Source organism: Daktulosphaira vitifoliae, unplaced genomic scaffold, assembly GCF_025091365.1.
Source record: "Daktulosphaira vitifoliae isolate Bord-2020 unplaced genomic scaffold, ASM2509136v1 Scaffold_1, whole genome shotgun sequence".
Classification (NCBI taxonomy): domain Eukaryota; kingdom Metazoa; phylum Arthropoda; class Insecta; order Hemiptera; family Phylloxeridae; genus Daktulosphaira; species Daktulosphaira vitifoliae.
This window is the reverse complement of record NW_026099572.1, coordinates 50,082,452-50,108,236: the sequence shown is the minus strand read 5'-3', so window position 1 is coordinate 50,108,236 and position 25,785 is coordinate 50,082,452. Positions and strand designations below refer to the sequence as shown.

Sequence of the window (25,785 nt, the reverse complement as noted above, 5' to 3'; positions counted from 1 at the left end):
TTTTGAAAATTTTAATTTTTTCAAAATTTTTGCACTGAAAGAATTAAAAAAAAAAAAAACCAGCACAGTGGCGTCGTGACACAGTGAGGACGTGGCATAGTTGGGTCAAGTATAATGATACATGACAGTGATTAAAATCCCTATCATAAAAAAAGCTTCGATGGAAATCTATAGATAGTGTTTAATTTTAAAAAAATGATGGATTATTCCAAAAGCTATATGATTGCCTATTTCCTTATTTATATTCTAATTACAAGTTTTATGTTTTATAAGTGTAATATATGAATAGATACTTCAATATATATATATATAAATAAATAGTACTTATCTTAAAAAAACTATAATGATCCATACATTTTTCAAAAAGTTATAGCGTTATAAAGTTAAAAATACAAAAAAGAACTTTTTTACAAAAATCGTATTTTTTTTATTAACTTGGATGTCTGTTTTCACCCTGAAAACAAAATAAAGTCCAAAATTTTTTTTTCTACAATTAAGTATATTACATAAGTTTTAATGTAAGATATATATAAAAGTATCAGTATTTCCGGAACACTTTCAAAAGTTAAGTTCAAAAAGTTCATTTTTTGTGAAAAATTTGTTATTTTAAATCCCCTCCTGTGGACAGGTAAAGGGTCAGTTTTTTAAACAAAATATACCAAATGATAGGTAAAAACATCATGCATCTATAAAAAAATGATATTGATTTGGTTATTTTTAAAAAAGTTTAAATTTGAAGTAAAACAAAATTTAAATTTGTAATTTTTTTGGAGATTTCCCCCATTTACGGGGAACGAGGGAAATTTTTTCAATTTTTGAGGGTAATGTCTACGACTAGATACAATTTGTAATCTTTTGACGTATCATTGAAAGAAATCGGTTCTGTGAGAGCAAAGAAAAAGTGGTAACGGACACCGAAAAAAAAACACATAGTAAAATATCTTTTCAGCTTCGCATTGAAGTTAAAAACGGTCTGACCGATACCTAAGTGTTATGATGTTGGATTCAAATATGTTTTCAGAGTTCATATCCTATCAGCAGGTTCGTGGTACTGATCGAACAAAAACAGGTAGTTTTGTACGTTCAAATTTATGGTTTTCAAACATGATCGTGCGCGTTTGTGTGGTATCCGCTGCAACTATTTTATTGTTCATAGCTGTATAGGGCAATACCGACTGCCTAAAAATAGTTAAAAATTAATTGACGCTTGATTTTATATCTGTATATATGATATATAATTAATTGCTTTTATCAAAAGACCGACAAAGCTATCATTGTTATAAAAAAATATTATAATGTTATTTTCCATTACTTAAATGTCGTTAAAGAAATTAAGAATCGTAAAATAATACCGTCAAAAAAAAAAACATTAAATAAGTAGTACTAAAAAGAAATCTGGTGAAGGTACATGTATATAAGAATAATTTTCATACATTTTCTTAGCTTAGATAGAAAACTGAAAAGATATTAGTTAGTTTTATTATAATGTGTTTTTTGTCATATCTATCCATATCTGTACCTACTGGACTGTTATTATTTAACGATACATCAAAAGATTAAAATATACATTTTGTTAAAGTATTCAGCATTTAAATTTTAATAATTTCCCTTTAAATCTGTCACAATAATATGTATTCTTCATTCGCCAACTATGATGTCAACATAGAACTAGCACTAAGGAACTTTTGCGATGACATTTTTATTTCAACACATATATAGATTTCTTGATCTTCAAATATATAAATCTTTTATATTAATTATAAAATTAAATTTAAACTACATCCAATAAAAAGAAGTAAATTATTTTTTAAAAAAGCTGGTCAACACATGAGCGATTATGAGATATAACCTCTTATATTTAGTATTATATAGAGTACTTAGAATACAAGAGGTATAAGTGATACTTCAAAAAAAATTATTTAGGTGTGTAGTTAGACTGAAAATTAATATTTACTATTAGTAGGTAAGGTGATTGATAAAATTGTAAAAAACAATGAAATATGGAATAAAATGTATACACTTTTAAAAAACTTTTACATGGATTTTCTCAATGGTGGGCATTAACTAGTTAAAAAGTTAAAGATAAGTTAAAAATTAATTTTTTTTAACTTTTCAACTTAACTAGTTAATTATTTTTCTAATAAAATTTTTAACTTAACTAATTTAATTTTCTGTTGAAATAACTTAGATTTTTTTCAGTTAATTAGTTGAAATAACAATTAAGCTAAATTCAATATGTCATAACAAAATTTATGTCTTTATACGCTGCGTACGTGGTTTAATTTGAAAAAAAAACAGAAATTTTCCACACAAATATTATATTTATATAACAATAATTATAGTTTTCTGAATTTTTTAAAAAATGTATATGATTTTTAACTGATTTGTTTTAAAGATAAAACAGTGCAACCAAAACAAAAATGTACAAAACGAATAGAATAATGTTTTGTTATTATTAATATTTTTTCCTAAGTTTAAATGGCATAATGAGTTGTTTGATAGACTAAAACAAAAGAAAGGCGAAAAAGAAATGTATAGACTTGCAAAAGTAAGAGAAAAAAAAGGTTTAAAGATTATCACTATGTAAGGTATATAATAAGTGTTAATAATAGGATACTATCGAGTGATGATCATGTGAAAATAAGGTGGAAAGAGTATTTTGAAAAATTACTGAATGAGAATTATTCAAAAGGAACATTAGAGGATATCTCGTGGAACGAGGGACTGGAAGATTTAATTAGTGAGAAAGAGATATGGGAGACTGTGGCATCAATGAAGAAGAATAAAGCAGTAGAACGAAATGAAGTACCAGTAAAAGTATAGAAAATATTAGACGGTGTTGGTATTAGGCGGTAGAAGAATCTTTTAAATAAAATGTTATTAGAAGGAAAAATCCCAAATGAGTGGAGGAATAGTATTGTGGTGCCGATATTTAATAGTAAAGGAAACAAAAAGGAGTATGGAAATTATAGAGGTATAAAGCTTATGAGTCATAGTATGAAAATTTGTGAAAAGGTAACATATAAGAGAATAAGAAATGAGACATCAGTATTTAAAAACCTGTTTGGATCTATGCCTAGTAATTCAACAATGGAGCCATTATTTTGTGTGAGGCAAATAATAGAAATGTTTAGGGAAAAGAAGAAAAAGCAGTGTATGGTATTTATAGATTTGGAGAAAGCGTATGATAGAGTACCTAGAGGTTATAAAGTGGGCATTAATAAGAAAAGAAGCCCCGAAAAGGAACATTAAAATAATAGTGGATATATATGATGGCACTTGTATCAGGATGAAATGTGTAGGAGGAGTAACAGAAGGTTTTCGGGTAAGAGTAAGATTGCACCAAGGTTCTGCTTTAAGCCTTTACTAATTGTCTATAGTGTTGAATGAAATTACAAAGAAAGAGAAGAAGAGATGCCGTGGTGCATGTTGTCCGCTGACGATAAAATGTTAATTGGAAGGAAATTAATTATAGGCTAGATGTGTGGAGATCAGCTCTTGAAGAAGAGGGTTTAAGAATAAGTAGGAATAAGACAAAATATATAGAGTACGAGTTTGACAANGTTAATTGGAAGGAAATTAATTATAGGCTAGATGTGTGGAGATCAGCTCTTGAAGAAGAGGGTTTAAGAATAAGTAGGAATAAATATATAGAGTACGAGTTTGACAAGGGAGAATTCGAGGTAGGCGAAATGAGGATTTCAGTAACAATAATCAAGGATATGATAAGAGAGTTGGAAAGTTTTAATTATTTAGGATAAGTTGTGTAAAAAAACGGTGATAGTGATGTAAGATATAAGATTAAGTGCAGGTGGGTAATGTGGAGAGAAACATCTGGTGTGTTATGACTTTTATTCTAGTGAGACTAAAAGGTAAGTTCTATAAAACTGATGTAAGACCAGCAATGATATATGGTTCATAGTGTTGGGTGGTTAGCAAGAAAGTAGAGTAGAAAATGAGTGTTGCAAAAATGAGAATGCTTAGATTAAAGAGTGGAGTGACTAGAGAAGATAGAATAAGAAACAAACATAAGAGGCAGTATAGGTGTAGCGTCAATCGTGGATAAGATGAGAGAAAATTGACTTACAATTATTAGATGGTTTGGTCATGTTATAGGGAGAGAGGAATCGGAAGCTGTAAGAATAGTTATAGAAATGAATGATGAAGGAAGAAGAGGCAGAAGAAAACCCAAAAAGAGATGGAGAGATATAATGGAATGCGATATGAAGACAGCTGATGTCAGCGTAGATGATATGTGAGATTATGTCAAGTGAAAGTTTAGGATAAGGGTAGTTATCCCAACTACCCCAAGTAGTTGGGATTAAGACGAGGAAGAAGAAGAAGATTTAACTTAAAAAGTTGAAAATCGATTCTTAGTTTTCCCTTACATCACTGACCAATAAAAAATGATTTTAAGAGATTTTAGCCAAAAAATAATTTTAAATAAAATAACTTTTTTTTATATACTAGTAAAGTTAAAAAAAAATTGAACTTAACAAGTTAAATTTATAATTTGTTAACTTTTAATTGTTAATTTATCGACATTGATCATATATAACTTAACTAGAGTTAATTATTTTCATTAACATGGCCATCTTTGGATTTTCTATTACCAGTGATAATTTAATCTCGTTTATACAAAGGACTTCCCATAAGAACAGGCTTATAAAACATAAAAATTATACCATGTAATTGTGATATGAAAATAATGTAATTATATAAATTGAATTTTAGCTTCGATGCGAAGCTGAGAAGGTATTAATTTTACCATGATGTGTTTTTTTTTTTGTCTGTTGCCACTTTTTCTCAGCTCTCACTGGACCGATTTCTTTCAACAATACGTCAAAAGATCACAAATCGTATCTAGTCGAAGACATTATTCTCAAAAATTAAAAAAATTTCCCTCGTTCCCCGTAAATGGGGGAAACCTCCAAAAAAATTACAAATTTAAAAATCGGTAAATTTTGTCATTTTTTTCACTTTTTTTTCTTAAAACTTCCATAACTTTTTCAAAAATAAACAAATCAACATAATTTTTATCATACTAAAACCTTAGATATTTCCCTTTCATTTGATATCATTTTTTTGAAAATTTAACACTTAACCTGCTCACTGGGGAGGATTTAAAATAGCAACTTTTTTACAAAAACTAACTTTTTCCAACTTAATTTTTGAAAATGTTCCAGTAATACTGCGTCCTTTAAACATATATCAAATTAAAGCTTATTTTATGTACTATAAAATGAAAAAAAAAAATTGTCCCGACATCTTATCTTCTATTTGCAAATGGCTGTCGAAAATTAAAAAAAAATGTAATGTTTGCGATAAAAATTACCTTTTATCGGGATGTTTTTTGTACTTAAAACTGCCATAACTTTTTCAAAAATGAACAAATAAAAATAATATTTTTTTGTATTGAAACCTTAGATATTTACCTTTCATTTGATATAATTTTTTTTGAAAATCTAACACTTATTCTGCTCACTGGGGAGATTTAAAATAGTAACTTTTTTTACAAAAAATAACTTTTTCAACTTAATTTTTGAAAATGTTCCGAAAATACTGCGTCCTTTAAACATATGCCAAATTAAAGCTTATGTCATGTACTATAAAATTAAAATAAAATTTTTACCTATCTATACGAAAATGGCTACCATATTCAAAAATATACTATTTTTGTGTTAAAATCCTGTGTTTTGTATTTANAAAATATACTATTTTTGTGTTAAAATCCTGGGTTTTGTATTTAATTTTATCTTAAAATATCTTATAAGGGCAATACACTGACTTTCATGAATATTTTATAATTTAATTGACATAGAATAAAGTTCATAAGACATAAGAAATTAAACTTATAAAATTTTTTTTATTTTTTTCAATTCAAAAGAGTAATTTTTAAATTTGAGTTAGCTTAAATAATCAATTTTATCATATGACGAAAGCAACGAACCGTTGCCGAATCGGTAACACTTGTGTTTTTCACGCTTAGCGTGCGAGGTTCAATCCGTCTGTGACTAATTAATATTTTGCATTTTTTTTGAGTTAGAATAAAATTTTCAAATCATTTGATATTTATCTTATTTAGACTCAATAACTTCAATAAATATAAAGAATCCCATCACTATAGTGTCCCCTTGTAAGAAGAAATTTATATTCATGTTAATATTATTCTACTATGTGATTCTTTTTGTGGATACGATTTATTTTGCCAACCCTCACTAGACCTACTTTTTTCAACGATACGTCAAATGATTACAATTCGTATTTAGTTTAAGTTATTACTCTTAAAAATCGAAAAAATATTCCTTATTCAAATAAAAAGTAGCTTAATCTGCTTTTTCCACACAAACAATTAAAATCATTAATTTCTAATATTCTTAAAGTATTTATTGTCAAATTAGATTTGATATGATAAAAGTATTCAACTACAAAAGTAAATAATTTTACTTTGTAATTTATTCATTTTTTAACTCTATTTGTGTGTGCTACTACCAGTCTATAATATCCCAAAATTCTTTGTAACATGTTGCTATATAAATCATAAATTAAAAAAAAAAATTATTTTTAGTTTCACCTGAATTTAACGATGGATTTTTACAATTATAATCAAATTTTATAATACGCTCAATTGAGTAAATCTTTTTAACAACTTTTTTTTTATTGGTTTTTTTAGATATATAATCATTAAAATTAATTAAATTCTGAATATTTCCGTTGCAGAATCTTTTTAAAAGACAAAAGTTAATTAGAAATGATTACTATGATTTTTATTTAAGTGATCTATTACGATAAAAATGCAAAAAAATCGAATTTTTCTGATAAATGTACTGTAACTAGTAATTATAAAATTCCCTGATTGCTTATTAATCTTAACAATTTCATTTTTTTCTATTTAATAATGTCAATTTCAAACTTGCAAGTGGAACTATAAGTTATGGTAACAAATTCACTTTTTTTTATTAAAACTTTCACTTTAAAGTACAAAAAAAAGTAGGTTCAAAATGATTACTTTTAACATATTAAAAATCAAAATCAATAATAATTTGAAAACAATTAATTTAAAAAATTATATAATATATAATTAAAAGAATTACTAATCTGGGTATATTTAAGGAAATAGAAGTTGATGTTGCTTTTGTAATTATCCATCAATTTCCTAGAATTAAATACTATCTACAGTTTTGCATCGAAGTGTTTCTTATGTTAGTGTTTTTAATCACTGTCAGATTAAATCTATACTGGACCCCACTATGCCGCGACCCCACTGTGCTGGGTTTTTTTTGTTTCTTTTTGCTACAAGTTTTTTTTAATTTATCAATCATGAAGTATTTTTCATGTTCATGACTTATATTATAAGGGTGTCAACTTAAATTTTCTAACAGCAGCGTACGTTTCAAACTAGTTTATAAAATAAAAAATGGTCCAATTAAGAAAAATAACTGGTCGATAACAACTTATGGACTATTAATTCGAATTTTAATTTAAACAATTTAAAATAATAATAATAATACTTTCGATAATTCTACAAAGCGCCTAGTGAATGAATTTGGCTTAACGGTGTTAAGACCGGGTTGGTACAGTAGACAAAATGAAGAGAATGCGTTTGAATATTAGTTACTATTTATTAGCTTCGATGTGAAGCTAAGAAGATATTGTTTTACTATGATGTATTTTTTTCTTATTTTGTGACGTTTGCCACTTTTTATCAACTCTCACCGAATTGATTTTTTTCAATAATACGTCAAAAGATCACAAATCATATCTAGTCGAATACATTACCCTTAAAAATTGAAAAAATTTCCCTCGTTCCCCGTAAATGGGGGAAATCTCAAAAAAATTACAAATTAAAAAATCGCTAATTTTCGAAATTTTTAAAATTTTTTTTTGTAAACTTCCATTAATTTTTCATAAATGAACAAATCAATATAATTTTTTTTTATAGATTCTTGATGTCTTTACCTATCATATGGTCTATTTTTTTTATAAATTTAACTCTTTACCTGCCCACAGGGGAAGATTTAAAATGACAACTTTTTCACATAAATTGAACTTTTTGAACTTAACTTTTGAAAGTGTTTCGGAAAGTCTGACACTTTTGTATTATCTTAAATTAAAGCTATTATAATATACTTTATCATGAAAAAAAAAATATCGGACTTTATTTGGTCTTCACGGTGAAAATGGCTACCAAATGCTAATTTTGTGTGAAAATTCTCGATTTTATTTTTTACATTTTTAACTTTATAATGCTATAACTTATTGAAAAGTATAAGGATCAATACAATTATTTTATGAGAAATAATATTTATATAAGTCCAGAACAAATCAATAAAGATCATTATTAATAAATAAACTAAAAATAAAATAAAATAATCTAATTTACATCTATTTTATTAAATAATGACTAAAAATAAATGCTAAAAGTATTATTATTAAAAGGTTAAAATATATAACGATTAGTTTTTGAAATATAAAAAAATATTTTAATAAATTTTATGAAACCCTAGATTTTTATATTCATAGTTGATAAAATTTTGATTATATATATGAAATTCCTTACAAGCCTGTTGACTGTTAGTGATCGGGTCGTTACCTTTAGTACAGTTAAATACAGCAGCATTTTTCTTGCTAATAATTTTAATATTATTTTTATAAGTTCTAAAATCTGAATTAAAATGACATAGATCTTTCTGTCTCTTTTTTGCACTTACAATATTTTTATTAAAAATAATGCAGACATTTTTTAAATCATCTAGATGTTGTTTTGCTATAATTATTAAATCTAAATTTTCTGTGTTAGCAAAAACATCACGTAACAACTTTTTTTCATTTATCTGTTTAATAAAATTATTTACCAATAATTTTATGGGCGATAAAAATACATCTACGCTATAATGGTTCCAAATCGACCATTTCATTAAATTCATCATTGCTGTATCTATATAATTAAAAAAATCTAGAGAACTTTTAAATGTATCAAATATTTGTTGCACCGATTCAATATATTTAATTTGAGATTTTGTAGACTTTAAATCTCCTTTTTCCTCGTTACATAATTGCACAATTGCAGTTAAATATGAAAGGTATTCTGATAATATTTCAAAAAACCTACATCTCAACAAAATTAAAATATATGTTTTTTTGAGTTGGAAGTTATAAACATTAACTGGATCTCTGAATACACGGCTAGACTTAATTGTTTGATGGTATTCCAGTATTGATATACCACTCAAAGATTCCCAATTAATCTCATTAATAAGTATATCCATAGCTTTTACTTTATATCCTGGAGATTTTGAATCGTCCGGTGGTGGCGTAAGCAATGGAGATCTGTAAAAAAAAAATAAATCAATTTAAGCAAAGTTATGTTTAATATAAACAATTAGAAGTTTTGATTTAAAAAAAACGGTAGTACAGTGGGGCCGCTGCACTGTGTGGATGTGGTATAGTTGGGACAAGTATATATGATATCTGACAGTGATTAAAATCACTGTCATAAGTAACGCTTCGATACAAATCTGTAGATAGTGTTTAATTTTAAGAAATTGGTAGATTATTTCAAAAGCAACAATAACTCTTATTCCCTTAATTTTGTCCCGATTTGTTATTTGATTTATAATTATAATATATGAATAAATATCTATTATTGTAATTTAATGCAGCATGAAATTAATATTATATAGTATTATAGGATATAACTATATGGAATATAGTTATATCCCATGAATATTTAAATTGTAGCATCTATTTTAACACCAAAAGTTACATATAAATTATTACTTAGACTTCTATTTAAATAATGTATTTCAATAAAAATAGTGATTTTAACGAAATTTTAAGTATTCCTCATTAATTTACTGATATAAATCTTAAAATATAATTTTTAAATCCTCATAAAATTTTCAATTCTAAACTTGCAAGTTAGGCATAAATAGTGTTTAAAAGTTTTAAATTATAAACTTTTATAAAATCAAATTTAAAAGACTGCAAAAATATGTCAATCATAACATTTTAAATCAAAATTTTGTACGAATTATTTTTAACAAATTAAAAATCAATAATAACATGATAAAATTTTGTTTTTTTTTTAATTACGTTTTTCATTTGAAAAAATCTTATTTCAGACTTGAAATCAGCGTAAACATTTGGTTTAGTAAATTATATATTGGTCTATGATCATTAAAAGTATTTCATTTTAGTGATATGATTTATTTGTAAAATTCAGTATAAAAACAATTTTTCTTCTCTTATTACTTTGGAAATATTTAATCAAAAAGTGTTTTTTGAAGTGGCTATTTTTAACATTTTGACTTTGTTAAGATAATTTAGTTTATTAAGTTAAGTTAACTTAATGAACTTAATTTAATTAACTATTAGTAATTTTAAGTAAATATTATATTTCTTACTTAAATATCTGAGGATAAAGTAATTCGTTAAATCCAAAGTTGTCAAATTCATTTTTTGCTATATGACCATAAACTGTATCGAGTTGGTGTAAAATAAAATTATGATAATCCGAATATTTATCTATATTGTAGTTGTATAACTTATCGAACATAAATTTAATATTTATTTGATAGGGGAAATTTTCTAAGATATTATGATTTCCTTTAATGTTAAATATCATTTCAACTAACTCTTTAGCGAATTTATTAATATTACTAATTACAGTTAGTGCTACATTTTTGTCAAAATCCACACAAGGGTTTCTATAAAATGTCCAATCTGTTAATTTTATGTTACTCGTAAATTGCTTGACAAAGTATATTTCATCAACCACAACAAAAGGATTGCCCTCTATTTTAAAAAATGCATATTTTATATTTAAATTACTGATAAATGTAATTGCTGTATACAATTTTTCAAATAAAAACGTTGATTTTTTTACTCCATTCTCAAGTAATTCAATACAATCAATGAGTTCTTTAAATAAATTGTCTGCATAATATATTTTACATACGTTTATAATTAAACTAAGAAACTCCAAAAATGATCTTATTACTTCAATATATATGTTGTTTAGTAAATCAATAATGATAATTGACAGTTCTAAAAGATTTTCACTGTCAACATTTTGTGCAAAAATTTCTTGAAGAGGTTTATCATGTAATGAATCCATTTTCAATTCTAAGTGTTTTATATTATTCCAACCTTCTTGAATACGAATATGATTCATCACTCGAATTAGATATTTTGCATATTCTATTTTTTCTTTTCTGGTATTCATAGAAAACGAAAGTCCAAAAAATATAAATGTTATCATAAAAATTCCACAATACATTTTTTGTAAATTGATAACACAGTTATAAGTAACTTATAAATTCATTAAACTAATATATGATTTTTTTATTGCTGACTTTTTTAAAATATATTAATTTTACTGAATATATCTGTACAAAATTCAATTTGAATTTAATTATTTAGTCTGATGAGTATTGATTTGCTCTGCCAAAATTGAATAAACATTAAAATGTTGGCTCAAATAAATTTATTTATACTATAAATGAGTGTATTCCATAATTTATAAATTTTTCGTATGTTAATATATGAATAAATATATATAGTAATATTTGTTGTCACATTAAAAATAATTTAAAAATAAATATGAAATACGTATTCGAATAGTTCATACAAAAAATATTTAAATACAATTAAAAATACATTTTAAAAGTATACTAAATATTCCTAAATACTTTTTTAAATCACTTATTTTTATTTATTTTTAAGAGAATTCGTCAAAATCTCGAACTTAAGAGTTGGTGGGATAGTGGCGTATCCATGGGGTAAGAAAGGGGTTAAATTCCCTCCAAAGCCTTCGAAAATTTTCATGGTCATTATAAACTTTCACTTAACACGATTTCCCACATAATTAGTCCTCATATCGCATTCAGTAACAATTTTCCTCAATCTTTTCTTCTTTCAACATTCATTTTTATAACTGTTCTTACAACTTCCGATTCCTCTCTTCTCACAACATGGTGAAGTCATCTAAGTCAGTTTTCTCTTACGTATACTCCATTATATATGTACGTTCCTTATCCCACCTTTTGTAGTCATTCAACTCATCCATTTAAGCATTCTCACTTCTGTTTTATTCTCTTGTCAATCGCCTAACACTTTGAACTATGCATCATATCTGGTTTCACAACGTCTTATAGAACTTACCTTTCATTCTCACTGGAATTCTCTTATCACATAACACATCAGATGTTTCTCTCCACATTACACACCTGCACTTAATCTTGTATCTTACATCAACATACCCGTTTTTTTTTTGTATAACTGATCCTAAATACATAAAACTTTCCACCTCTCCTATCGTTAAGAATATAACTTATCTCCAAATGTATTTTTAGTGCATTCTCGGATTATTGTCTATGCTGAAATATCAATACAGGTAACAGTCAGTAATTACATAATATTCAGAATGACAATTTTTGACTTTTGTCAGTGTATTATTATTTATTTTATATTATAGCTTCGATGCGAAGCTGAGAAGGTATTAATTTTACCATGATGTGTTTTTTTTTTTGTCTGTTGCCACTTTTTCTCAGCTCTCACTGGACCGATTTCTTTCAACAATACGTCAAAAGATCACAAATCGTATCTAGTCGAAGACATTATTCTCAAAAATTAAAAAAATTTCCCTCGTTCCCCGTAAATGGGGGAAACCTCCAAAAAAATTACAAATTTAAAAATCGGTAAATTTTGTCATTTTTTTCACTTTTTTTTCTTAAAACTTCCATAACTTTTTCAAAAATAAACAAATCAACATAATTTTTTTCATACTAAAACCTTAGATATTTCCCTTTCATTTGATGTCATTTTTTTGAAAATTTAACACTTAACCTGCTCACTGGGGAGGATTTAAAATAGCAACTTTTTTACAAAAAGTAACTTTATCCAACTTAATTTTTGAAAATGTTCCAGTAATACTGCGTCCTTTAAACATATATCAAATTAAAGCTTATTTTATGTACTATAAAATGAAAAAAAAAATTTGTGCCGACACTTTATCTTCTGCATGCAAATGGCTGCCATAGTTAAAAAAACGCTATTTTTTTGTTAAAATTTTCAATTTTAAATTTTCAACTTAAAAATGCTATAACTTTTCGAAAAATGTATGTATCAGCACAAATTTTTTTTTCTAAATACATTATAAGTACATATTTCATTTGACATACTTTTTATTAAAATTGGACAATTTCCCCTTATATAGGGGTCGTTCAAAATTTGAAACATTGTATAAAACATAGAACTTTTTCAACTGAACTTTTGAAAATGTTCCGAAAATACTACGTCCTTTAAACATATATCAAATCAAAGGTTATGTTATATACCATATAATGAAAAAAAAAAATTTGCCCCGACACAATCTTCTATGAGCAAATAGCTGTCGAAATTAAAAAAAAAATGTAATGTTTGTTATAAAAATCACCTTTTATCGGGATGTTTTTTGTACTTAAAACTGCCATAACTTTTTCAAATATTAACAAATCAAAATTATATTTTTTTATATTGAAACCTTAGGTAATTTTCTTTGGTTTGATATCATTTTATTTGAAAATCTAACACTTATTCTGCTCACAAAGGGGATTTAAAATAGCAACTTTTTTACAAAAACTAACTTTTTCAACTTAATTTCTGAAAATGTTTCGGAAATATTGCGTCATTTAAACATATATCAAATTAAAGCTTATTTTATGTACTACAAAATAAAAAAAAAAAATTTGTCCCGACGACCTATCTTCTATGCGCAAATGGCTACCGTATTCAAAAATATGTTATTTTTCTATTAAAATTCTAGGTTTTGTATTTTATTTTATTTTAAAATATGTTATTAGGAGAATATATTGATTTCATTAATATTATATAATTTAATTGACATAGAATAAAGTTCATAAGATATAAGAAATTAAACTTATTAAATTTTTTTATTTTTTTCAAGTCGAAAAAATTTTTAAATTTGAGTTAGCTTAAATAGCCAATTGTTTAACTTCGATGCGAATTTTTTATATGTAAATACTAATTTTTGATAATATTAAAACTTAGAAGTTGATTTAGAATGGTATATTTTTGTTACTGATGAAAGTTCCTTGTAGTTCAGTGCATTTATTTAAAGTAACAAACAGTTTTTATTGAAATTTATTGTATCAAGCCCTTTAAATTACATGTAAAAATAAAGAAAAATACAACTTCTTTATTATTTTTATAATTTCTCCGTTTAAATTACAATATTAAATTATTGAATATCAATTTCATACTAAATTTAATAATTATAATTAGTATTTATTCATATATTATATTTTAAAATCAAAGAACTACTAATTAGGATATAATCAAAGAAATAAGAGTTGATGTTGCTTTTGGAATAATTCACCAATTTCTCTAAATGAAACACTATCTACAGATTTGCATCGAAGCGTTTCTTATGATAGTGATTTTAATCACTGTCAGATATCGTCTATACTTGTCCCATCTATGCCTTGTCTACACTGTGCCTCGACCCCACTGTGCTACTGTTTTTTGTTTAATTAAAATGAACAAAGAATCAAAAATTAACATTTTTAAATACTTTGGCTTGATATCTTCATAAGCTAAAAATATAGTCTCACAATATGCCATTGAGAATATTGAAATTGCCTTACCATTGGCGTAATCCAAACCCAATTTTAATATGATATTAGACAATAAAAATAATTTAATTATTACTTTTGAAGAATTAATATTTATGTCTTATGGTAAAATAGGAAATAATAATTATTATTTATAAATATCTTTATTAATTTTTGATGCGAATTATTATTATTATTAATCTACATTTGTCATACAAATTTTTATTTTTATTTCATTACTCTAAGATATTTGCACAAAAAAAAAAAATATTATAACTAGGCTTTTTCTAACTGGGGCTTCACCCCAGATCTGAGCTGTTCTCGCAGGTAGACCACCGATTTCGGTATGAGTACCTGGGGCTACACCAGGCACGATATGTGTTCTGCAAAAATTATATTACTCTAGAACAGTTTATCAGAGAAATAATTCCACTTGAAGATTAAATAATAATTAATAAAGTATTAATATGGCCATAAAATTCTTAGGTGTACTCAAAATTATAATTCTTAATAACCAACAACAGGTAAATAAAAATAAACTTAAAAATTATTAAATGAAATCTTTGAATGCTGTGTTATTAGTAAAAACTACATAAAATGTAAATAAAATCGACATGCGTGAACTAATATTATACCTTACTAAAGACTATGCGCGTGTATTTAAAAAGAAAAAATGATTAAAAACCAATAGATTTAAACGAAATTTTTAGAGATGTCTCTGAATAATTTTAGTAACAATTTTAGATTGTAAATCAAAAAATGCTGGCGGAAATGAGCATTTTCGGTAAAATTTTTAAATACTCAAAATGTGAAAACAAATTTTCTCATTTTTGCGAATACTTTTCCTAGATAACGTCATCATCAAGCTTTTTAATTATAAAACAAATTTTTGAAAATTGGACTTTGTTAATATCCAGCATTGGCCAATTGTTCAATGTTTTATTATATAATAATATATTAAATACTAAAATATCGAAATAATTTTAATGCTCAGCTGACAGTTAAAGAAAAAATAGATATTTTAAAAATATATGGGTACCCGATCTAAATTATAAATTTCTTAAAATTGTAAATAGGATCATACAATTTTAAATAGAGTGATTGTGTAAGTTCAATAGGTTTCATAATTCAAAAATACTAAACGGTGCTATTTGATTTACGTGTATTTGGTTCTTATCATTTGACAGATTAAGAAATGGTATTCATAAGAATCTGGAGAAATTAGTTTTAAAAATTGTGATTGTTTAAAGACCACCAAAACGACCATTAACACAAACTTTGTCAGATTAAATTTAATAAATTTTATGTTATTTAAAATGAAAAAATTGAAATAATTGGAATTTAAATAAAAGAACCTCTAAAAATATAAATTATAGAAATCATTTATACAGAAGTAAAGGAATGTTATTTTTAAGTAATAGAGATTCAGGATTTATTCATTAAAATGAAAACTGTTGTACAGAAATTCAAGGAAATTTTAGAGAGTCAATTCTAGTGCTTTTAAATTTAATTTAGAAACTTATATTTTTTTCACCTATTGAAATCAAAACATAATAACACCAGATTGCAATAAATTAATTCTAAAATATTTGGTAGATAATATTAGTTCAAACCGTACACCAATTTAGCACGACAGATGTTTCTAACAACCTACAAATAATATTATGTGTTATTTATATTGACGAAAATAATATTCGTAATGAATTTTTAGATTTCATCGGAATCTAAAATATGTAAGGAAATGTCATGTTATATTAAAAAGTATGACATACTTTTTCTTTTATATTTATTTATTTATTTTTAACAAGAAAACAAATAGTAATTACGCTCAATAGTGCAGAGAGAATACTTTAAATCCTTAAATTCTTATTGAAATATAATTTTATATATCATAAAATAGTGTTTTTATACTTATAAAAAAAAATTTTAATTTACTCAGTTGTAATATAACAAATGAATTTTTGCAACAATATTTTCAACAGCTAATAAACAATACCTATTATTTTGTTATTTGACAAAAGAATCAAAGAAAAAATCAAAATTCGTTAATAAATTATAATTTTAAAATATTCTAACAAGAGCAGCATATTGACTATAATTCTTCATATGGGGTTCAACATAAAAATAGTAGCGTAGTTAGTAGATGCTGAATATGGACATTTAATGGTACTTTAATTCATTATGAACAATCAATTTTATTGTTTAGTTGTTTATGCATAAAATTTATGTCATTATAATACCATTTTTTTGTCAAGAGAAATCAAATTTAATTCTAATAATACATCAGATAATAAATTATAATTTTTACCCATTTTATATCTTATCATTTGCAAGAAATAATTTCAATTTGTCCAGATTGATATGCATTCTAAATTAAGAATCCATATATAGATCTAAATAAAGTGCAATACAAGGTATAAATAAATCTATAACTTAATAATTAATACTATAAAATTGATCAGTAGCAGTATTAACATCAACGCAGTTGTACACTAAAGACCCATCAACTTTATTAAAATAAAATGAAAGATCATTGTTTTCTGATTTTAAAAACAAAATTTTAGATATAATATACATTTTTCTCAATTTCGAAATTTTTACCAAAGATTTTATCGATCAATAAAAATATCACGAATTTTAAAAATATTGATTTAATGTTACCCACTTGAGATATTGGAGCTCGATTTAAGCATTATTGTGAAATCATATAAATTATAACGGCCGTTAAGTCTAAGGTCATTAATTTTAATCATCTAAAATTGTTTTATATATTGACCATGTATTATTAAAAAATATATTAAAAAGTCTAAAAACTAGTTGAATTTATCATATTTTTATATATGCTTAAACTAGGAAATTTTAAGAAAAAAACAATTTATTTTATTTTTGCTTATCACTCAAATATTAAAGTAAATTTTTTTCTAATCTAAGGAAAAGGTCATAAAAATGTTGAGTTTTTATGAAATAGTCGTGCAGCTATGACTGGATAATTTGCATGAATTGATTATCAATTTAATTTTTAATAAACTTCTTTGTCTATATTTTTTTGCTATACGTATACACATATTTCTCTTCTATATTTTGTGATTTCTTAATAAAATATTTTATTAATTACTATACTATACTGCTAAAATACTAAAATGTAAACAAAACATATTTTAAATGTTCAGCTCCTTCCATCCTCATTGTTCCACGGCAAAAAATGTATATAATATAATAATAAACAACATTATAAGGGCTATAAATGAATAATTTCAAAATACGTTGAGACCAATTTCCAATAATACCACAAAAATCAGTTAAGAATGGTGTTATAAAAACATCGTGGAAATTACAAGATTATTAAACATTTTTTAAGCGGTACTCACACGATCAGTATTATTGACAGTATTTACATTACATAAGTCATCAGTATTGTTTTTCTATACTGACAGTACATCAATACCCACCTCACACGATCAATAATATTGTCAGTATCCCAAATACTGTCAATAATATTGATCGTGTGAGAACCGCTTTATACCTCAATTATGTGTACATTTTACATATTAGTGCACATATAATTTACTATATGAAACATATTGTATGTGAAATGTTTGACTCTGTGTGTAAATTCATTTTATTTTTAATTAAGGTTATTGCAACAATAACCGAACAAATCCATTTTATTTGAAAAAATATTGTTATGAGGAAAATGATTTATTTCAATTTGTGGAATTACATTAAACTACATATTTATTGAATATATTTCTTGAAAATCAGTTAATTCGATTTAGTTATACTAAGCTATTAAGTTATAACCTAAATTAATGTAGGTATCCTCATCAAGTGTCTGATTAAACCATAATTTATTATTGTTTTTAATAAATAAATGTTAAGGAATTATTTTTCTAAATTTAATGTGTGAATATAATACTGTGAAATTATAAAAATAGATTTTTTTTATTTGTTTCAAATGGCTTTAGGGCATTTACAAATTCCCATGTTGCCACTGTAGCAAAGGAAGCGTTAATCATTGTTGTGGCTCATCAGTGGTCCATAAATCATACCAGAAATATATTATCTAGACTGTTCTCTTAATTTCCCAAAAGGTCACTACTATATTTCTTCTATACATTTTAAAGCATGATTTAAAAATGAAGTTCTATAAACACAAATTAAAAAAAAATTTTGGTTTTTTGCTTGAAAATGTCTCCTATTGTTTTATTCTTAATTGTGTCATAAGTATAGTTAGAATCAAAAATTTTGGGAGCTAATAATTATTTTACCCTACCTAAAATATTTTTATATGTATAACATATAACAATATAATTTACTCAATTTATAGGGAGCATAACCTCCAAAGCCAAATTCAAATTCAACCTATGAACTATTTTTAAAGCATTTTTTTTCATAAAGTTTTTGTAATAGTCATTTAAAAAAAAAGCGTGGGCGCTTTGTGCCATATTTTTCTTATATTGAGTATAAGGAGACGCTTTTTTTCACAATAATACTAGAATTTTTCGTTCGTTATTGTTTTAAAAATTATTTTTAACTTTTTAATTCGCACATGTTTTAAAAGCGTGTTTTTTTTAGTTTTTTTAAACTATATATTTAAATTGCTTTAAAATGCTATAATTTTTTGAAAAATGTATGGATCAATACAATTTTTTTATAATATTTATATCACTTCTTTCATTTGACATACTTTTTTTTTTTAATCGGACAATTTCCCTTAATACAGAGAGGTTCAAAACTTAAAAATACACATAGAAAGTAGAACTTTTTGAACTTAACTTTTGAAAGTGTTCCGGAAATATTGATACTTTTATATATATCTTATATTAAAACTTATGTAATATAATACTTTATTATGGGAAAAAAAATTTTGGACTTTATTTTGTTTTCAGGGTGAAAACGGACATCAAAGTTAATAAAAAAATATGATTTTTGTAATNGATGGATTATTCCAAAAGCTATATGATTGCCTATTTCCTTATTTATATTCTGATTACAAGTTTTATGTTTAATAAATGTAATATATGAATAAATACATCAATATATATACAGGGTGTTCAGTAAATCAGGAAACGGGTTTCTATTGTTCTCATTGTTACAAACAATGAGAACAATAGAAACCCGTTTCCTGACTTAGTGAACACTCTGTATATATATTGATGTATTTATTCATATATTACATTTATTAAACATAAAACTTGTAATCAGAATATAAATAAGGAAATAGGCAATCATATAGCTTTTGGAATAATCCATCAATTTTTTAAAATTAAACACTATCTATAGATTTCCATCGAAGCGTTTTTTATGATAGGGATTTTAATCACTATCAGATATCATTATACTTGACCCAACTATGCCACGTCCTCATTGTGTCGCGACTCACTGTGCTGGGTTTTTTATTATTATTTAAACCAAAACACTGAAACTATAGTACTATTATTCAATAAAGAACAATTTTATCCATTTAATATAATTAATATTGTTGCCGCTTTGGCTGTTTTAAAAAATTCAACCCAAATAAAAGGGAATAAAACTCCGCCGTACGGCTTAATAGGGGAAATTAATAATCAATAAAAATTTTCTAATTAATTTAAACTTGCCAAAGAAAAGTATTTTTTGTTAACACAAAATAAGCTTGTTCAGTTTAATAAATGCAACTAAATAGTCAAATACGAACAACCCAATCTTTTATTACTGAATTAAATAATCAAGAAATATAACCATCCATGTTACTTACATTCAGTTTTGCAAAGGTGTTTGAACCATTTGAATAAAATTAAATAAACTACAATTTATAAAAATGATATGATACCTTCAGTTGTATTATAATAATGTTCTAACCAATGAAAAAAAACAGAATACAACTATATGAATTTACAATAATAATATGAACAGTATATTTTAAAACGAAACTTGAACAAAGTTTTTACTAATTCATAAAAAAAAAAAAACCAACTTAACCTAACCGATATATTTTTACAACTAGTACACATATTTTTTTTTAATAAAAAACGACGAGCAATACTGGCCGCTGATAAGGTGTCCTAACAGCTGATGTTGCACAAGCACCATCAGCTGACCACACCCATACAGCCAAACACTACTAGTGCAACAACTCTCACGCTTGGCGCGAACAAATATATAGAAGGGTGTACCTTTTCTAGATCTGCAAGTCCTAATATCTCCAAAAGTAATAACAAAGTATGCTTATTAACTAATCAAAATTTTATTAAGACCATTCTCCATTTAATAGTAAAAAAAAAAATAAATTCCCATTCAACTTTTAAAAGTTATTCCTAGGGATAAATTTTTCTTACAATAAATTTTATATTTATAATGGTTTATACAAATAAATCAAATATTAATCTATTTTTTATGAAAAAAAAATTGTATATTATATGAATTATTAAGTATTTTACACTTATTTTACACTTTTTACAGAGTGGGTCACGAAAATATGACGAATGCTATAACTTTTGTTATAGTAAATAATTTTCTTGTTATTTTTATAACATTTTCAAATTCTTTGACTATAATTATTATATAAAGTGTTCAATAAGTAAGGAAACAAGTTTCTATTGTTCTCATTGTTTGTAACAATTGACCCATTTCCTTGCTTACTGAACACTCTGTATATGTATAATATAATTTAAGATTTTAAATAATGACAAAAAAATTAAAATACCAATTTTGTTGAAAAATTTTTAAGAAATATTACCAAAATTATAAAATAATGATTTTGTACAATATGCTGGATCATTTATTAATATCTCAAACTGCTATTTGATCTACCCTTGATCTATTATTAACATAAAATATTTTCAAACAAATACCACAAAATACTAAAAATCTATAACAATTTAGGTAATTGAGTCGGACAGACGGAAGTCAATTTGTGTATCATGAGGGCGTCATTAATAATCCTAAGTGACCTTTATTTAGCTAACTTCATATTTTTTTATCCAAATTGTAACCTTTCCTGTCAATTTCTACAGGGTTGTTTGTAACAATGAGAACAATAGAAACCCGTTTCCTGACTTACTGAACACCCTGTATAGACTTCAATGGATGGTTATCCTATGTGCGTACCCAAAAATATTCTTTACTAACATTTTTTTTGTTATGAAATTATTTATACAGAGTGTTCAGTAAGTCAGGAAACGGGTTTCTATTGTTCTCATTGTTTGTAACAATACACCCTGTTTGTACACCCTGTATAAAATGACCACATGAAAAACTTGCTGTTAAAGTATTTATAATTAAATTTAAATAACAATATTCAATTGATTTTTCAACAATGTTTAAAAAACATCAATATTCTTCTTTTCAATTTAAATTGCTCGATAATTTAAGTTCTTTAATATTATATTTTACGTATTTTTTTATTAAAACATAACAGAATCTTATTTCAAATTTCAAATGCATAGAATTCTTGCGCACGAACTATAAATAATATTATACGCATTTATGTATTTAGATTATCATATATTAAAGTTCAATAGAATTGTTCATGTGAGTATAAGTTATTTTGACAACTAGATATACAATAAAAACCAATATAAAATATATGTATTGTGTTCATAGAGATATTAACAAGTGAAATAAAGTTTCCTGTGTCCTGTCTAAAAAATTGTTTCCACAATATAAATTATTCCTCACGGAAGAAAAATTGAATTTTATAATAATTGTGTAAATTTTGTATTTTTTCTTCTATGGGACATAATTTTACTTTTAACCGTTTATTTGTCATTCATCTACTAAACCTTTTTAAAATATCTATAAAATAAAAAGAGGAGATTCTCAAATTTCTGAATATAACTTCCAAAAGATTCTAGACTACATTAAGCAAAGGTAAAAAAAGCGTTTGTAATTGTTTTTCGAAATTGATCGTAATTAAAAAATTATCGCATTTTATTTTAAAATTTTAGTGTTATTTTTATAGTAAGTCATTAAATTATGATTTTTAGAAACCATATTAAATACATACATACAGGTGGTAGTGATACAAAATTACCATAATGATATTTTTTTATTATATTATTGGAAATGTTTTTGAGAATATTTTTAAAAGACCAGAATATTCTTATTACTTATTTTTATTATATTTTATATTACTGTAAAACATATATTTGTTTTAATTTGGTCAACAAGTAAAAATTCATCGCTCTTAATTTTATTTATTTTGCTCAGATAATTCAGTAAAAAAAGTTTGAGATATAGTCTTCTTCAATAAATGTTAACCAATTGTCCAATGTTATATTTTTCAGTTAAAAAAGCTTTAGAGTTATATCAAGAAGTTATCAAATTTATACTTGACAGCCAAATTGATACCAATTTACAGTAAATACAGTATATAGAATATTTTTGATGCAGAATTGTTCATTTATATTTACACTATAGCATTTTTTGGGAGGATTTTTAACATTTTTAGCCTTTGAATAACAAATGAAACATTAAGAAGTCATAGAAATATAAAAATATTAAGAAGTTATATAAAAGCAAAATATTAATAAACCATAGAATCATTTTTTGTCTTTTTAGAGAATATTTTTGTTATCATGCGACTACATCTCAACCAAGTAAAAGATGATTATTTTTTCATCAAATGTAAATGATTATATAAAACATATCAAATAAATATTTATTACTTTAAATAATTTTTAAGATTATTATAATTCATCAATTATTTATTGTTCTTTCCTTGAAAAATAATATTATGGACTAACAATTAAATAATGAAATAAAATAAATGCGAAAAAAATTTCGCAGTCGGTAGGATTCGAACCTACGCTCCCAGAGGGAATCTGATTTCTAGTCAGACGCCTTAACCGCTCGGCCACGACTGCACCTTGTGTAGAGGAGGGAAATTAAGCGTTATTTGAATTATAGACCCACATTTTATATAAAAACTTTATAAAACTGACAATGTCAAATGAAATAAAAATGTTATGTTTAATTTTGGACAAATTATTTATATAAAAATAAAAACAATATAATTAAATATGACAAAAGATATGAAGGAAAACATAATTTTCTTTGAAACGTGCTCGAAAAAAATTAATACATATAATTAATTTAAATTGTTGAAAAAAAAAATCAAATATATTCAACATTTACAAAATGTTTACTAAATAAATTACATTTATATCAAATAACAGATCTTATAACATTTAAAATATCCATTACTATTAAATTTTTTAATTCCAGCATTTTAATAACATGAAAGAACATGTTTTTCATAATTTAATATTTTCAATTAAAAAAATATTTGTAATTGGAAAAGAACAATAATTGCAACATTATAAATTTATATATTTATATTGTATTTTTATTTTTTTAGTGTAGAATGGTTTTATTAAACCATTCCAATTTTATATAACATACAATGTATAATATAACCAATTAATAATATATATTGTCTACTTAAGTAATTAAAAATAATAAATTTAATTTTAATATCAACTATTCATTTAGCTTACCAAAACTCTTTAATTTTTCAGATTTAATTGTTTATTGGTTCTTTTTTAATACAACAGACCCTTGGTTGAATCTAGAAGTTTTTCAAGGGGGGCACTAAATAATATTTAGATATTAATATTAATTTTTTGTTAATAGTATCATTGCGCGACGATAATTCAAGAACGGTACGCGTCCCCTATACCTTTCCACTAGGTACATCACTGCATCTTACTTGACCAAATTGATTGAACTCAAGTTAACCATAAGGTAAAGAGAATTTTATTTAATAGTATTTAAATCTCACATCACGGACTAAAGTATAATGTATGTATGGTTATATTTAGTCAAATTGGTCAAGTTTCGAAAAAAAAAAATATTATTATTTTTATAAAATTTTAAGCATGGTACATATTTTATTAATGTATAACTGCAGTGGTCGAAGTGGCTCAAAATATGTGGAGGAATGCCCTCCATTTTTGTCGATAATCTGAATACACATTGAATAATATAAAGGGGGATGTATTATTATAGAGATAATAAGTAGAGGTATGAAAAATGTAAATTAAAAAAAGTAGAGGGATGGCATCCCTCCGTATCCCCCCCACGTCGACCACTGTATAACTGTAATATAGTTTAGATGATATTAAATATATCCTGTGATTTCACAAATGGCAAAAAAATACAGTTAATTCTTAGACACGGATTACTCGTTAATATTTTTTAAAAAATAGATACCAAACACATCAAAAATGCCAACAAATAAACATCATTGACTGATGTATCGAAAACGATAGTAAAAAAAGAAACTTTCTGTCTGCACGCTGTGAATAATAATGCAGTGTTTATGGCGCACACAAAGTATTCAACAAAAGGGTCGGAGGGATGTGCAAAAGACAAGCGGACAGAGTATTATGAAATATGAAACAATATTCTACGGGTGTGTTGTAAACGTGACTAGAATATTTTACGATGGCGGCATCGTTTTGTGAAAACCTACAGGAAAGGTTCAGATTTCTTTACTTTATTTTTTAATTTTTACTATGTTGATTTTTCTCTGAGGTAACGTTTATTTAACCTTGTATAGAATATTTTTTTAACACTATAGGAATACATTTTGTAGTAATCAAATGTAATCTTTAGAAATTACTATTATTGCCATACACTTTACATCAAACGTCTTCTTTTTTTGTTTAATGAGTATACATTGTATGTAATAATTTCAAATCAATATTAGTTTGTAATGTAAAAGCTTTCCAGTTTTTTTCACAAAAATAATTTAATACTGAATACTTTTACATCATATATAAAAACCGTCATTAATATTATTGATATTTACAGTTATTAAACAATATTTACATTCATAGTTTAGTAGTTGTAAATTACTAAGCTGATGGCCTATATACGAAAAAGACCCTAGGTTTTCATAATAGTCGCAATTTCAACAAAATTCTTAAATGAGCAGTTCATATTAACTTTTACCCCTCTAAATGTTTTTCCTATATAAATATATTAGTAGTTTTTTCTGATATTTTGCAGGGGCTAACTCCTTCAATCCCTTCCTCTTTTGCGTCTATGGCCTTCTTCCTAACTAAATAAGCTCGTAAATTACTGTGCAAAAGACTGAAATTGAGCTCGCATTTACCATGGATTACTCTATGGATGACTGAAAAGACTTATGCTTCTTGGAAATAGTTTATTACACAGGACAGTA

At 25.1% G+C, this 25,785-nt stretch overlaps 1 protein-coding gene and 1 non-coding gene across 2 annotated transcripts; both read right to left on the bottom strand.

Moving 5' to 3' along the window:
• Positions 1–8,319: 8,319 nt before the first annotated feature.
• LOC126896632 (uncharacterized) lies at positions 8,320–11,428 on the bottom strand. The gene is made up of 2 exons (XM_050669571.1): positions 10,407–11,428; positions 8,320–9,330 (listed from the first exon to the last, which is right to left on the bottom strand). The coding sequence occupies exons 1-2, from the start codon at positions 11,279–11,281 to the stop codon at positions 8,484–8,486; spliced, it is 1,722 nt and encodes a 573-aa protein (XP_050525528.1). The 5' UTR covers positions 11,282–11,428; the 3' UTR covers positions 8,320–8,483.
• An 11,951-nt stretch (positions 11,429–23,379) lies between these two features.
• Trnas-aga (transfer RNA serine (anticodon AGA)) lies at positions 23,380–23,461 on the bottom strand. The gene has a single exon. It is a non-coding gene; the product is annotated as a tRNA-Ser (tRNA).
• Between the last annotated feature and the right edge of the window lie 2,324 nt (positions 23,462–25,785).